Raw genomic sequence first — 14,932 nt, 5'->3', positions numbered from 1 at the left:
TCCATTTTGTCTCCTCGGGTTTAATCTGCAATTTACCAAAAACACAGACAGGCAAAAACTGGGATGTGAGCCAAAATCATTTTGAAGTGAGGTACATTCCTGGCATGGTACAGCAATAGCTCCTTTTTCCACCTGTTTCCTGACATACAGAATTCCTGTAAAAGAGCACTAAAGAGAAGGCTTTCGGGAGTCAATGTATTCATTGTGAAGGAAAGCAAATCAACCAAAAGCAAGTGTTTCTGTCAAGGGATTACAAAGTCCAATAAAGATTCTGTCCTTTTGCCAAACAACTTTTTGCAGGATACATATTTCTCAGCAATTTGAAAGGGAAATGACAAAGCTCCCGTCTGTCAAAAAACCATAGCGGTTTCATATGCTTTCGTTTCCTTGTATTCTTTCAGACAGGACCATTATTTTCTAAAGATATGGTTCTTCCAGCCCTTGCACTAGAAAATGAATGGGTAGGATGAAGCGTAAGGAATGTCACTGTTAATGTCACTTTTGAAGTCTGTAAGCCTCACATGGTGCTAGGAAGCATTGCAGTTCATGTGAAGAAGCTGTTGCATTGATCATGAATACCAGTGAAAGTCTTCTTCAGACTTTGTCCAGGACAAATATATAGAAGATGGGAAGTAAGATTATTTCATCAGAGAGAAAATGTTTATATCAAACCAAATACATCCATTGTCTAAATAAACTCCATTATTTTGTTTCTGTTAGTTTTCAGCAGAGAGAAGATCTGTACAGACCACTAAAACATCACACCATACCCACTGTAGTTCTTTTCTTTCCTTCATGGATGCACATGTGCATGAGCTGCTACTTCACCAGTCACAACACATATATATATATTTAACCATATCTCCATAGCCATAAATACTAGAAACTTGATATTTGCATGTTTAATTTTTAAAAGAACAACATTCAAGATGTTAAATTCCATGCATTATCAAGCTCTGCCATGGGCTGGCACAATGGAAAAAGCACCGGCCGTACAAAATTTGGGGGAAGTCCTTAGATAAAAAATTGTGGAGCTCCAAAATATTTCCTTCTGACCACCTATTAGGTATTAGCTACCAAGCACAATTCAAAGTGCTGGCTTCAGCCTATAAAGCCTTAAATGGCTCCAGTCCAACTTACTTGTACAAACATATCTGCCTCTATGAACCAGTTCGTAGATTAAGATATTCCGGGGAGGTCCTGCTCTTGGCCCCACTGGCCTCACAGGTATGGCTGGTGGGGATGAGGACAGGACCTTCTCAGTCCCACAGCTGTGGAACTCCCTTCCCAGAGAGATCAGGTCGGCCCTCCTGACCTTTAGGAGACAGCTAAAGACTTGGCTGTGGAACCAAGCATTCGGCTCATCATAGTGAAAATTGAAAGTGCAATGACCCAGGACTGTTTACGAACAATGGCTATGTCTTTGTGTGATTTTATGTGCTGTATTTAATAATGTTTTATGTTTTGTGAGGGGAGGGTCAATTTTGATGTTTTATACTGAATTTTACCAATGACATTGAATTGTTGCCAACACTGTGAACCACCATGAGTCCCCTTCAGGGTTGAGAAGGGCAGTATACAAATACTGCAAATAAAATAAAATAAACTGCAGTGTCCATGATATAAAATGTTCCATCAAATTTTATGTCTTTGAATGGGGCAAGGACCTCCTAATCCAGTCCATGAAAGATATCACAGGTGTTCTTTCTAAAAACCCTACAATTTGTTTAAAATACTACTTCCTGGAACTTAAGCTAAAGAATGTCCTGTGAGAATTTCAGCTAAAGTATCCATACATGAGTCTGGCTGTTATTTCTTATGATATTGATAACAGTGCATGTTGCTGAACTGTTGGGAGGGCACACGACATATGAAAGAATCCCTCGGAGAAAATTCTTGTGCACCTCTCCCTTTGGGATTATGAATGGCATACTGAAAGTAATTCTTCTGTTATCTCAAATAAGAAGGGCTTCTGCTATGTTCACTTTCCTAATAGAAAGAACAAGTGGTGCATGAAAGAGCTCAGTCTGAGCTTGGAGGAGCTGTTCTTTCAAGCATTGGATAAGGATCTCTGTGTGCCACTCACCTCCCAATTCCCTCAGCATGTGAACCTGACTCACTGTGGGGTTGTTGATTACTGGATTTAGTCTTCTGACTATACCAGTTTCTCTCTGCACATTCTCAAATTGCCAAGCTTCTATGCTGCTTTGTATAGTGCAAATCTAAGTCTCTCAAGGCAACATAACACAAAACTGACATGGGACTTAGTGCAAGCTTTCAAATGCATCTGAAAATAGAGGAAAGAGAAAGCCCATTATTTCAAAGAGGTAACACAATGGAAGGAACTCTTACATCCAAGATCAGAATGGGCAGCAGTAGACTAAAACTTGTCGTCATGCTGACAAACTCAAAATACAGAGTGAAATAATAATAACCTCTAAAAGTTACAACTGAGATTAAGACATATATGAATGTCAGGACAGTCTGTTATTGTTTGTGTTATTGATGTACATGACATCATCAATCAATAATCCTGGGTCTTACTCAAACACATGTATCATAAGCTAGCAATTGGAAGGAAAACTCACAATGGTTGCTTCAAAAGGTACTTTCTTTCTACCACACAGCATATAATCCAAAGAAGCAATGCCTAGCTTGCAGCATGCTGTTGATTTCTTTCTTGAGTTCGGCCATATACTCAACGACAAGGCGACAGTAATATTTCAGACCAAAGTACCTTGTCACAAACATCATGTTGGGTGACTGTGGTTTTTTGTTAACATTTCTTCTAACTGTTAATGGGCTATGCCCAAACCAATTTGCAGCTCATCCTTGACTTTGCCCTACGTTTTGTCTGCCTGGCTCAGCAGCTTCATATACAGGGTTTCGAGAGAAGCAGCCATGCTAATTTGCTGAAGCAAAAATAACAATGCATCTTGTCACACCTTGCAGATGAACACTCTCTGGCCTAATATTTTCTTCTTGTCTATAAAGGAAACTACCATTTTTTTTAAAAAAAAAAATAGAATTATAAACATCTTTCCTACATGAGAGAGGCCAGTAACCTAATCCCCACATGGCATTTTTCTAGTTTAAAACATCCATCCAGAAGTATTTGACATGTAAGACCTACTCTAAAATGCCATCACCCTAATCTGGTAGCTAGTTTTAACATCGTGGATTATTATTATTATTATTATTATTATTATTATTATTATTATTTGCATTTGCATTTGCATTTGCATTTGCATTTGTATCCCATCTCTTCTCTACCCCCGAAGGGGGACTCAGGATGGCTTACATTAGTAATGGTGCAAGACCGCTACATCACAATTACAATAATATACCATAATCAAATACAACAATAATTAAAACCAAAACATATAACATTCATTAAAACAATAAAACAAAGTCACAATGTCATCTGTCACAACACCATTCAATGTCCATTATGGTGCAAATTATGTCTGCTGCCTGAAGGACTGGTCCCAAAACCATGATTTTAATTGTTTTCTTCTGAAGGCCAGGAGGGATGGAGTCGATCTTATTTCATTTGGGAGTGCATTCCATAGGCGAGGGGCCATAGTCAAGAAGGCCCTGTCTCTCATCCCCACCAAACGCATTTGAGATGTTGGCGGAAGCGAGAGCATGGCCTCCCCAGATGCTCTTAGGTTGTGAGATGGGACATAGAGGCAGATGCGTTCGGACAAGTAAGCTTGAGTCAGAACCGTATAGAGCTTTATAGGTCAAAACCAGCACTTTGAATTGGGCTCGGAGGTGGACCGGCATAGCAGGGGGGTGGTATGCTCCCTGTATGTTGCCCCGGTTAGTATTTTCATGGATCCCATATTTAGTTTGAGTTTATTTTCTCTATGTTTCCAAGTTCCCAGTTTAAGATGGTATAAAGGGTAAGCTAACTTTATAAGGTTTTTTTAAAATCCAAGTAATCTGACTTTCTAGTGCTGTATATGTACAATGTGTCTTCTACTGCTTGATGTCTGTCTGCTTCTGTCTCTCTTTCCTCCTTCACATATTCCTTGACATAGTCTCCTCTATTCCTTATGAGTTTATGACAATATGCAAAGAATTCCTTTCCTACCTTCAGCATGATGGTGGGGAAGTACTTTGCTCCCTTTCGGCTAAGGGAAGACAAAGAGTTAAAAGTCCCAGCAAGGGCTTGTTGTGGGCGGGGCCCAGGTGAATTGAGCTCAGCCCACCTCACTTGGCCTTAGTCAGAGCTCCAGCGAAGAGGCCACCACCCACTGAGGATGCGTGCGAAGGAGAGGAAGCAATATCTCCGGAAGCCCTTAGTGGCTTTCGGGCCCTGTTGGCAGCAGTACAGAGGGGAGCGCCCCCTGCCGCCAGGGCTAAGACAGCTAGCACCTCCAATCAGGAAGACATATTAAATGCCATTTTGTCTCGTCTTTCTGCTGTAGAATCGGTGGTGCAGCAAGTTGCAGCCGTCGCTTCCCATAGCCGTGCTGAGGAGCCTCAAGTTACACCAGGAGCTGCCCAGGCTGAGCAGCAGATGACTGAACAGGTGGTTTCGGCACAGCCGGTGGTGGGAACTGAGGTCAACCCAGTTCCTCAGCAGTCTGCGGTGTCCAGGGTCAACCCGGTCACATCGTCGCAGGTATCCACAGAGACACCAACGACGTCGCAGCAAGAGGGCGATGGAAGTGCAGGTAGTAAAGACACAACAGTTTATCCCTGGGGGAGCGTCACTGCTCCGGCTAACGGGGCACAAGTGTCCACAGAGATGGCGCCCCCTACAACCAAGGTGCAGGCAGTGGAGGCCGAGGCCATCGAGGCACAACTGTCAAGTAATAAGGAGAAACAATTGGGTAACAAGCAATTTTGGGGCACCCCAGAATGGCCCCAGAAGGCAGACCCAGATTCTGATATCCTGCAAATAGACAGCCATCTTTCCCCAAAGACCATAGAAAAAATCCGGAATGCAGAGTATGTCAATATGTTCTCTTTATTATACAGGGATCTGGATAAGAAACAGATTGAGGAATTGGGGGATGATCAAAGGGAAAAGTTTAAAAAGAGGAAAGTGGAGGAGAGTTGGACCAACTGGTTCAATGGGTACTTAATCTATATGTCAGTTGTTATGGAAGCATACCCATCTAGGGGCCGTTCTCTAGTGCACTATCTCAACATTATTCACTCTGCACAGGTGGACTATACTGGCATCGCGTGGTTGGAATATGATAGGCGCTTTAGAGCATTGGCGGCCCTTAAGCCTACCCTTAGATGGGACAGGATCCACGGCCATACATGGTTGCAGGTTATGACCGCGGCTAAGACAATACAAGGGGAGAAGACGGATAGTGGGCACTCCATCAGAAACTCCAGAGGGGTGCAGCCCTTTCGTCAGCTCCTTCCCCAGCAGCAGCAACAACAACAACAAAAGGCAGCGTGTTGGGAATTTTCAGCCCAGGGGGCATGCAGCAGAAGGGCCTGTAGATTTCAGCACTGTTGCGCAAATTGCGGGGGAGCACACTCCGCTAGGAACTGCAACAAGGACAAGCCCTTCAAGTTCCACCAAAAGGACAATCAAAATATCAGGAAGGGGCAGGGGGCTGCTGCCCTTCCCAAAGGGCCCCAGCCCAATTAATATAATCCAGCTGCAGGGCTGGCTGGAAGCCTATCCTGATACTGTAGATGCAGAGTACTTACGGAGCGGTTTTCAGGATGGGTTTCGCATTCCAGCACAGGGGCCAAGGGCCCCATTTACCTCAAAAAATTTGAAATCAACCTTAGGAATGGAAGACATAGTTCAACAAAAGATTGACAAGGAGGTTAGGGAAGGTAGAGTTTTAGGTCCCTTCACTTCACCTCCCACAGATAATTTTAGAGTTTCACCATTAGGGATAGTCCCAAAAAGAGCCCCAGGGGAATTTCGGCTCATACATCATCTTTCCTACCCAAAAGGGGGGTCGGTGAATGATGCCATCCTGAGTGAGATATGCACGGTTCGTTACGCATCATTTGATAGAGCAGTCCATATTATCAGGAAGAAAGGGGTGGCTGCGGATCTGGCTAAGTGTGATATTAAGTCTGCATTTCTGCTTCTTCCAGTTCATCCCGATGATTTTGAGCTTTTGGGCTTTGCATTCGGTGGGGCGTATTATATGGACAGGGCTCTGCCAATGGGCTGCTCTATCTCATGTGCGGCTTTTGAAAAGTTTAGCACCTTTTTGGAATGGGCCCTTAAAGTAAACACGGGCTTAAACGGGGTGGTTCACTATTTAGATGACTTTTTATTCATTGGGAGAGCGGGCACATATGAGTGCAGGGAGCTGCTTTGGGCATTTAAGAAGCTGACCAACCAATTGGGTGTCCCATTAGCAGAGGAGAAAACAGAAGGGCCAGCCAAGCAGCTGACATTTCTGGGTATTGAAATCGACACAGTGCAGCAGTTTTCAAGGCTGCCTAGGGAAAAGATCAATCTATTATTGGACAGAATACAGCATTTTATGAAGAAAGGTAAGGGCACGCTTAGGGAGTTTCAAGTTTTGATTGGCCACCTTAACTTCGCATGCAGAGTGGTGGCTCCTGGAAGGGCATTTCTGCGTAGGTTATGCAATGCCATAGCTGGAGTGTCACTGCCACACCACCACATTCGTATAACCAGGGCCATTAAGGCTGACTTGAGAGTATGGTTGCAGTTTTTAATGGACTTCAACGGGATTTCATTTTGGAGGCAGGAACTGTTACTAGGGAAGGCTCTCCAAGTAGCCTCAGATGCTGCGGGGTCAATAGGATTCGGAGTGTATTTTGATGGTCATTGGTGTGCAGAGAAGTGGCCATCCTCATGGCACAAGGAGGGCATAACATCGGATCTCACTTTTTTGGAATTTTTTCCCATTGTGGTGGCAGTATCAGTGTGGACGCGGGAGTTTGCTAACTCTACGGTGCATTTCTGGTGCGATAACATGGCCACTGTACAAGTTATTAACTCATTGTCTTCAAAGTCGAAGAGGGTCATGGAGGCGGTGCGTTATTTCACGCTTCACTGCCTAAAACACAACATATGGTTCCGCGCATTTCATATTGCGGGGATGGATAATACCTTGGCTGATGCTCTTTCTCGTATGCAGATCGAACGCTTCAGACAACTCGCACCCAACGCAGATTTGAGGCAGGAGAAGTTGCCGGACCATCTTTGGCAGATTGGAACGAGGAGTTAGCCAGGGGGATGGGCCTAGCCCTGGCTCCAGCTTCCAAGAGGGCTTACATCAGGACGGTTCGCGAGTTCAGCGAGTTCAGGAATAAGTATAGATTGGGTGAGATGGTTCCGGTTCCCCCTGAGCATGTTATCCAGTTCTGTATACTGCTCAGGAGATCAGGGCTAGCTCCACGTTCCATTCAGGGCAAGATGTCCGCATTGGCCTTTTGGTTCAAGGCCCAAGGGTGGCCAGATGCCACAAATGACTTTCGTATTAGGAAATACCTGGAGGGGTGGGCCAGGGAGCGTGGCAAGCCCCGTGACGATAGACAACCGATTTCTCCAGGCATCTTGAAGGGTATGTTGAAGGTCTGGCCATCGGTTTGCTCATCACCTTATGAGGCAGCGCTTTTTCATGCAGCCTCTCTCACGGCCTTTTTTGGAGCATTAAGGGTTAGTGAATTGGTGGTGGGATCGAAGGCTGACAAATCAGACAGAGCACTTCGTTGGTCAGATATCAATTTGACCCCAACACAGTTGCAAATTGTTATAAGAAAGTCAAAGACCGACCAGAAGGCCAAGGGAAGCGTGCTGAAACTCTCGATGTGCAGTGATGAAGAGCTGTGCCCGATAAGAGCCATGACTACATACGTGGGCCACAGAGGGAACAAACCTGGTCCCCTCTTCATACATGGGGATGGGGCCCCTCTTACTAAATACCCATTCTGGACAGTTACATCAAAGGCACTGGAGGCCTTGGGCATCAAGGGGCAGAAGTTTGGGACACATTCCTTTCGAATAGGAGCAGCATCAGCTGCAGCGGCAATCGGATATGATGCTGCAAAAATTAAGGCTTTGGGGAGGTGGAAGTCGGGGACTTATCGGACTTATGTCCGCCCCGTGACACTGTACTGACTATTAATTGCTGTTGCAGGCGCAGCCCAGCTGGGAAAAAGGCGACGGGTTCTCATTTGTGGACACAGTTACATCCATTGGGCCGAACGGCATGCGAGCAAGACATCCTTTGGCCAACACCTGGGTCTAGCTGCAGATGTGGCGATAGAATGGAGGGGCCGCAGAGGTCTACGGTGGGAAGGCCTGATGCCGCTTCTGTTTCCGTCTGGACGTGGATCCAACCCGCCCGACATGCTGATAGTTCATCTGGGAGGCAACGACCTAGGGTTGCTGAAGGGAAAAGCACTCAGCGAACAAGCGCTGGCTGATTTTCGGACAATAAGGGAGGCATGGCCTCACACAAGACTGGTCTGGTCCACAATTATACCCCGTCACAAATGGCTGGGCGGCGGCACTGTAAAGCAAATGGATGAGGCCCGAAGACGGGTCAACAGGTCAATGCTGAAGGCTTTCAGCGAGGGCCTGGGTTATTTCATTAGACACCCCGAAGTCACTCGCACGAGGCATGAATTTTATAGAGCAGATGGCATTCACCTGTCTGATGCTGGTAACAGTCAGTTTCTGTGTGATCTCCAGGCAGGTATTCGGGTTGTTTTGAAAAGTTGGGGAACGATAGTGACTAAGTAGACACTTGCCACTAATCTGTGGCGGTAAAACAAACCCTCATGAGTGAGGGATGAGCATTATACCCGTTACCTGATAGAGTCACCACAGGAGCAACATGTGGGTTGCATCCGGGAATTATGGTGTCTCGCCCTTGTCGGAGGATGACGTGGTCAGGCGGGACCACCGCCTCATCTGATTAATAACAAATTCAAGTTCAAATTCATGTTCAAGTTCACTGTCAAGTTCAAATTCATGTCAAGTTTATGTTGATTGATAAATTGGATTGGATGATCACACAGAGATTGATTGGTAACATATAATAAAAGTTGCCCATAGTTAACCCACAGCATGGTCTTGTCTGGTGATTTCGCCGGTTGGAGAGCAATTCCTTTCCTACCTTCAGCATGATGGTGGGGAAGTACTTTGCTCCCTTTCGGCGAAGGGAAGACAAAGAGTTAAAAGTCCCAGCAAGGGCTTGTTGTGGGCGGGGCCCAGGTGAATTGAGCTCAGCCCACCTCACTTGGCCTTAGTCAGTTGACCCACCCACCCGCCACCGCTGCAGTGTACTTATCAAGGGTCGCCGTTAGGGGCCGGGTAGGAATTTTTTCCCCCTCATATTCTGGGGGGTTTTTTCGCCTACCCTACACTGCGCATTTTCGGCAAATTGGGTTGAGGGGGGTCTTAAATAGGCATCAAATTTATGGCAGGCACATGCAGGTACTGGTGTGCACCACAGGAAGGGGGAGTATGCTGCAGTCTCTACCTGTTACCTGAAGAGTTCCCACAGGAGCAACATGTGGGTTGCATCCGGGAATTATGGTGTCTCGCCCTTGTCGGAGGATGACGTGGTCAGGCGGGACCACCGCCTCATCTGATTAATAACAAATTCAAGTTCAAATTCATGTTCAAGTTCACTGTCAAGTTCAAATTCATGTCAAGTTTATGTTGATTGATAAATTGGATTGGATGATCACACAGAGATTGATTGGTAACATATAATAAAAGTTGCCCATAGTTAACCCACAGCATGGTCTTGTCTGGTGATTTCGCCGGTTGGAGAGCAAAGACTCACAAGTGACCACGTCTAGTATCTTCTTCAATTGTTAGAACACAGCTGGTAATTGATAACAGCCAGAACATTATACCCAAAAGTAGTGAATTATGGGCTACCTCCCAAAAGACTTAAGTGTTTGGGGCAGATTGTACAGGAGAAGATGATTCTGGTGGTAACCTGGACCCAAACCATGGAGGACTTTAAAGGTCAAACCAACACTTTGTACTTTGTTCGGAAACAAACTCACAGGTAATCTATGCCCTCATTGCAAGAGATGATACAGATCAAGAAAAGATTTATGCAGTCACTTATGGACCCAGTACCAAGACTGCTCTTGGAAGACAATCATACTTGGCCATGAGTGATCACCAATGATGATAACATCACACTGCCCATCACCAGAACTATTGAATCAATGGTATTTATGTAAGTGTTGACTTAACCAGTTATCACTGATTCAGTATGTTTAATGGAGCTGGAACTAACAATTGGATTTAGGTTGATATCAGAACCAGGGATCAGTGGGACTATTTCTAATACAGATTCAAACCTTGAAGTCATATTTCTAGAAGGACTGCCTTCCTACATACTGTTCCTGTCTCTTCTCTCTGGGCTGCTATGATAACGTTCTATATAAGCAGAGAAGGATTAATTATCTGTTGCCGTGCACCTTAAGTGTGTACAAAAATGTGCTACAATTTCCATTTTAGAGAACAATTAATGAATTGTTCAGAAGCCCATACTCTCATTCTCCTTATTAATTATCAAGTGTTTTCTCATGCCATGGCATTTTTTGTATGCTATTAGCATTGCCACTTTTAAAATATGCCATTTGACTTGAGAGTTTTGTCTGCTTCTTGATCCAAATAGCTGCTGTATACTCAAATTTGTATTACAAGGATTATATGGGCAGTAATTAGTCACTGCTCTTGTTACTATATTATTAAACCTCTTGAGGCACTTAACTTCAACAATAGGCTAATGACAGGCTGTTTACAACCATTTTTAACATGTGGCAAAACAATGAGAATCAACTGACACACAATGATGAATACACTCTAACGTTTTGTGCAACTCGAGATATTGTCTAGATATTATGCTTTTGTTTTCACGTGTATTTCACATGGCATTGAATTTGGCCATTATGTTGGAAACCACTTTGAGAGGTGAGAAAAGTGGTCTATAAATACAGTAAATTTTGGGATCAAAAGAAACTCTCCTCCATCTTTCATCTTTCAGCAAGAAAAATTGATTTCTTTCTTGTTGATCTCTGTAATCTTTCCCTCTGGCACTGAAGTGGACACCTCACCAGATTGTAAAACGTGGTACAAGGCAGTAGAGGCACTGCAGTTGTCCCTTTATCTCTTCATGGCACTATACAGAGTCGTGATTTGTTTGTTGGGACCCTACGTGACTGATTCTAACATTGGACGTGACTCTTTTGTAAACCTTTCCTGGAAAAGAATGGATGATAACCACGGGATGCGGCTGCTGATTTTCCAGTCTTGTTCTTGTTCCAAGAAAAGTGGAAGAAAGGGGGGAGGGAAGTCCCCAATTTTGTCACCTCACCTAACCTTGCGAATAAGGAGGCTACTAAGTTGTTGAGACTGCCAAAACAGGGGCGTGCTTACGTCCAAATGGATTTAGTAGAGCTTACTCCTGAGTAGGAATGTCTAGAACTGCACCGGCACTTCTTCCCTTAAGACCTGCTTCTCCTTGCTTCCTACTCCTCCTCCACCACCACCACCACTATTTTGCCCAAGACTGTCACTATTTCATCCAGCAGGGCAGTCGTGTTGGTTGTGCCTACCTGCAATAGAGTGGGGCGGGGGCTTCCCTCCGCCGCCTCCTCCCCGCGCGCAGGTTGGGATCAAAAGAGCCCCCATCCCCTCCTCCCCCCCAACACCACCACCCCCACCCCGCCTGAGGCTCCTCCTCCTCCTCCTTCTTTCCTGACTCCTCCGTTGAACTCGGGCACGTGTGCGTGTTCGTGGGTTCTCTCTCGCGCGCAAGTGTGCCTGTGCGTGTCAGAGCCGGCGGTGAGAATGCACGTGTGAGTGCGCGCACGCGGGAACATCTGGAGGAGAAAGAACCGGGGTTAGCTTTTGGCTTTCTCTCTCTCTCTCTCTCTGTCCTCGGGCTTCTTTCTCATTCCCTTTACGCTCCTCTCCCGTTTCACCCCACACACACATACACCATCCCTGATTTGTGGTGCCTGGAGAAGGATGAGGAGGGAGCTGCTCTCACTCATGGAAAGCGGCTTTTCCCGAGGTTGGGGCGCTTGAGGTGGGAGGGCTGCGGGGCGGCTTCCGGGAGTCCGAGAGAGAGAGAAAGAGAGCGAGCCCCTGAATGGGAGTGCTGCCTCGCCCCCCGCTGGCTTCCTCATCTCCCTCTTCCTCGCCGTCGGCGGCTTTCCTGGCGGGGAGCGGCACCGCTGACTGATCAGCACCAGGGACAGCTACCTGTCCGTCCCTGGGATCAGCACCGGGGACAGCGCGCCTGGTTCAGCACCAGGGAGAGCTCCTGGGGCTCCTCCTTGGCTTCCTCCTCTTGGCCTCTCCAGCCCGGGACGCAGAGCATGGAGGGCGCCGGCTGGAACCTGAGCGAGCCCAACCCCAACAGCACCCAGCATTGGTGCGGCAGCGGCCCCAACGGCAGCCTGGGGGGCCCCGGGGCCATTCCCTGCGACCCCGGCAGCCCTTCCATGGTCACCGCCATCGTCATCATGGCCCTCTACTCCGTCGTCTGCGTGGTGGGACTCTTCGGCAACTTCTTGGTCATGTATGTCATCGTCAGGTAAGGCTGAGCCAGGGGTGCGGGTGAAAGAGAGAGAGAGAGAGAAGGAGGAGGAAGAGGAAGAAGAGGAAGAGGAGGACCCAGAGGAAGGAAGGAAAGAAGGGGCAGCTGGTGGGGAGGCGAAAGAGGGAAAGTCGGAAGTTTGAGGGGGATGCTCAATTTCTGCTTATTTTTGTTTATTTACTTTATTTTTTATCCTTTTTCCCTCATAATATAGAAACTCGAGGTAGTGACGATAAATAGGACACAATGCAAATTGCAACAATGCGCATTAAAATATGAGTATAAACATAAATAAATAATAACAATGAGGAGTTTACTATCAGAGAGGTGGATCAGCCTCGTTTCCAGCCAAGTGGCCAAAAGGGAAATGGTTCCGCCTGTAATGGTATCAAGAAGCGTTTCTCTTGGGGAGCGAAAGAGAAGGCTCCTCTAGCCCTTTCTTTCCCAAATGTCCCCAGCTTGTGTGTCCGGGTGAGTCCATTCTTTCCGGGGCTGCCCAAGATGCTGAACCTTTCAGGACGGCGCAGAGTTGCGCACCTTGGATAGTTCGTTTTAAACCGATCTTCTATTGCTCCAAAAACTGGCATTTCTTGAGTTAGAGCGATCGTGGGAAAGTACTCCCTGCGCCCCTCATGAGAGCAGCTGAGAAAGAGCAAACCCTGGCAGGGAGCAAATCCCGACCGCGTTCTTCTGGCCCTCACCAACTCACAGCCAGGTTTCCCTTTTTGCTTTCCCCGTCAAGAAAGAACAATTTTAGAGAAACTGGCAGTGGAAGGGGAGAAACATATTCGGAAGGCACGGTATTGTCAATACATCTTGGTTGGATGTCAAAGGATGAATGTGTGCTTCAACGCCTCTGTGCTGGCAACGCGAGGAGGTCTCTGCTCAGGAGAAAAAAAATGCGACAGCTCACAGATGTGGGCATCGCAGCCAATTCATTTGTGGGTGGGGTGCTTGGGGAAAACAAAAGGGCATTCTGAAAGGGGAGGGGTTCTTCTGCTTGGGTTCCCATTCCACTTTAATGGAGAATGTATGCATTGGTTAGGAGCCTTCTGTCATGCTCTGCTGAAAGATATGGAATGGAGTAAAGTTTGTTTGTAAATTCAATCAGATAAAACATATGGAGGGAGGAGTATGGAGTTAAAAAGGAAACCTTGAGCACTTTACATATTCAAGGAATAAGTTGCATTTTCTTAATTGTTTTTAATGTAATTGATAACCTGAACAATTAAAACAAACAGACCAGGATCTTCTAGAATTCTAAACTCTGATAAAGTGTCATAGAATCACCTCGTGGGCCATTCAGTCCAAACCCATGCCAAGAAGCAGGAAAATCGCCTTCAAAGCACCCCTGCCAGATGGCCATCCTGCTTCTGTTTAAAAGCCTCCAAAGAAGGAGCCTCCACCACACTCCAGGACAGAGAGTTCCACTGCTGAACAGCTCTCACAGTCAGGAAGTTCTTCCTAATGTTCAGGTGGAATCTCCTTTCCTGACTTTGAAGCCATCATTCCATTGTGTCCTAGTCTCCAGGGCAGCAGAAAACAAGCTTGCTCCCACCTCCCTATGACTTCCCCTCACATATTTATACATGGCTATCATGTCTCCTCTCAGCTTTCTCTTCTTCAAGCGAAGCATGTCCAGCTCTTTAAGCCACTCCTCATAGGGATTGTTCTCCAGACCCTTGATCATTTTAGTTGCTCTCCTCTGGACACATTTCAGCTTGTCAACATCTCCCTTCAATTGTGGTGCCCAGAACTGAACACACTATTCCATGTTTAGTCTGACCAAGGCAGAATAGAGGGGTAGCATGACTTCCCAGAATCTAGACACTATACTCAGCTTTATGCAGGCCAAAATCCCATTGTCTTTTTAATCTGCCACATGACATTGTTAGCTCATGTTTAACTTGTCCACGAGAACTCCTATATCTTTTTCACATGTACTGCTATCGAGCCAGGTAACCCCCATTCTGTTTCTTTGCATTTCATTTTTTTGGCCTAAGTGGAGTATCTTGCATTTGTCCCTATTGAACTTCATTTTATTACTTTTGGCCCATCCTCTCTATTCTGTTAAGATCATTTTGAATTCTGCTCCTCTCTTCTAGAGTACTGGTTATTTAACACCTGGAAGCAAAGTACGCACAGAGATTGCCTATATATTTTACAGAGAAGTGTATGAATTACTCTAAGATATAACTGTATATTTAATATTAAAGCCCTGAGAATCCATTTAAAATGTTTACAAATAACTTAAAGATGTGTGCTCAAGATTTTAGTAGGGTAGACATATATCCAAGGTAATTGGATATATGTCTACCCAAAAGTGCATCAGACCAAGTTCAACAGCACATAATTCCATGTAAGTGTGTTCTACTTTGGCA

General features: G+C 45.8%; 2 protein-coding genes across 2 annotated transcripts in view; both read left to right on the top strand.

Annotated features, from left to right (window-relative positions):
* The first annotated feature begins 466 nt into the window (after positions 1-466).
* LOC137095853 (integrase/recombinase xerD homolog) lies at positions 467-9,721 on the top strand. Its single transcript, XM_067463178.1, has 3 exons — positions 467-473; positions 4,233-4,685; positions 7,110-9,721. Exons 1-3 carry the CDS (start codon positions 467-469, stop codon positions 8,090-8,092), a joined length of 1,443 nt encoding a protein of 480 aa, XP_067319279.1. The 3' UTR covers positions 8,093-9,721.
* Positions 9,722-11,717: 1,996 nt separating this feature from the next.
* Positions 11,718-14,932, top strand: part of OPRM1 (opioid receptor mu 1) — a 36,589-nt gene continuing 33,374 nt past the window's right edge. The window contains exon 1 of the mRNA XM_060753609.2: positions 11,718-12,548. Coding sequence (XP_060609592.2) covers positions 12,331-12,548 — 218 coding nt within the window. The 5' untranslated portion in view covers positions 11,718-12,330. The remainder of the gene's footprint in view (positions 12,549-14,932) is intronic.

The sequence above is a fragment of the Anolis sagrei genome, chromosome 1 (assembly GCF_037176765.1).
Source record: "Anolis sagrei isolate rAnoSag1 chromosome 1, rAnoSag1.mat, whole genome shotgun sequence".
Lineage (NCBI taxonomy): Eukaryota > Metazoa > Chordata > Lepidosauria > Squamata > Dactyloidae > Anolis > Anolis sagrei.
This window is presented reverse-complemented; position numbering and strand designations above follow the sequence as displayed.

Coding starts and splice junctions, on each gene's coding strand:
- LOC137095853 (XM_067463178.1), top strand. Junction 4,686..7,109: donor AGAGGGCGATGGAAGTGCAG/GTAGTAAAGACA, acceptor TCTCGTATGCAG/ATCGAACGCTTCAGACAACT.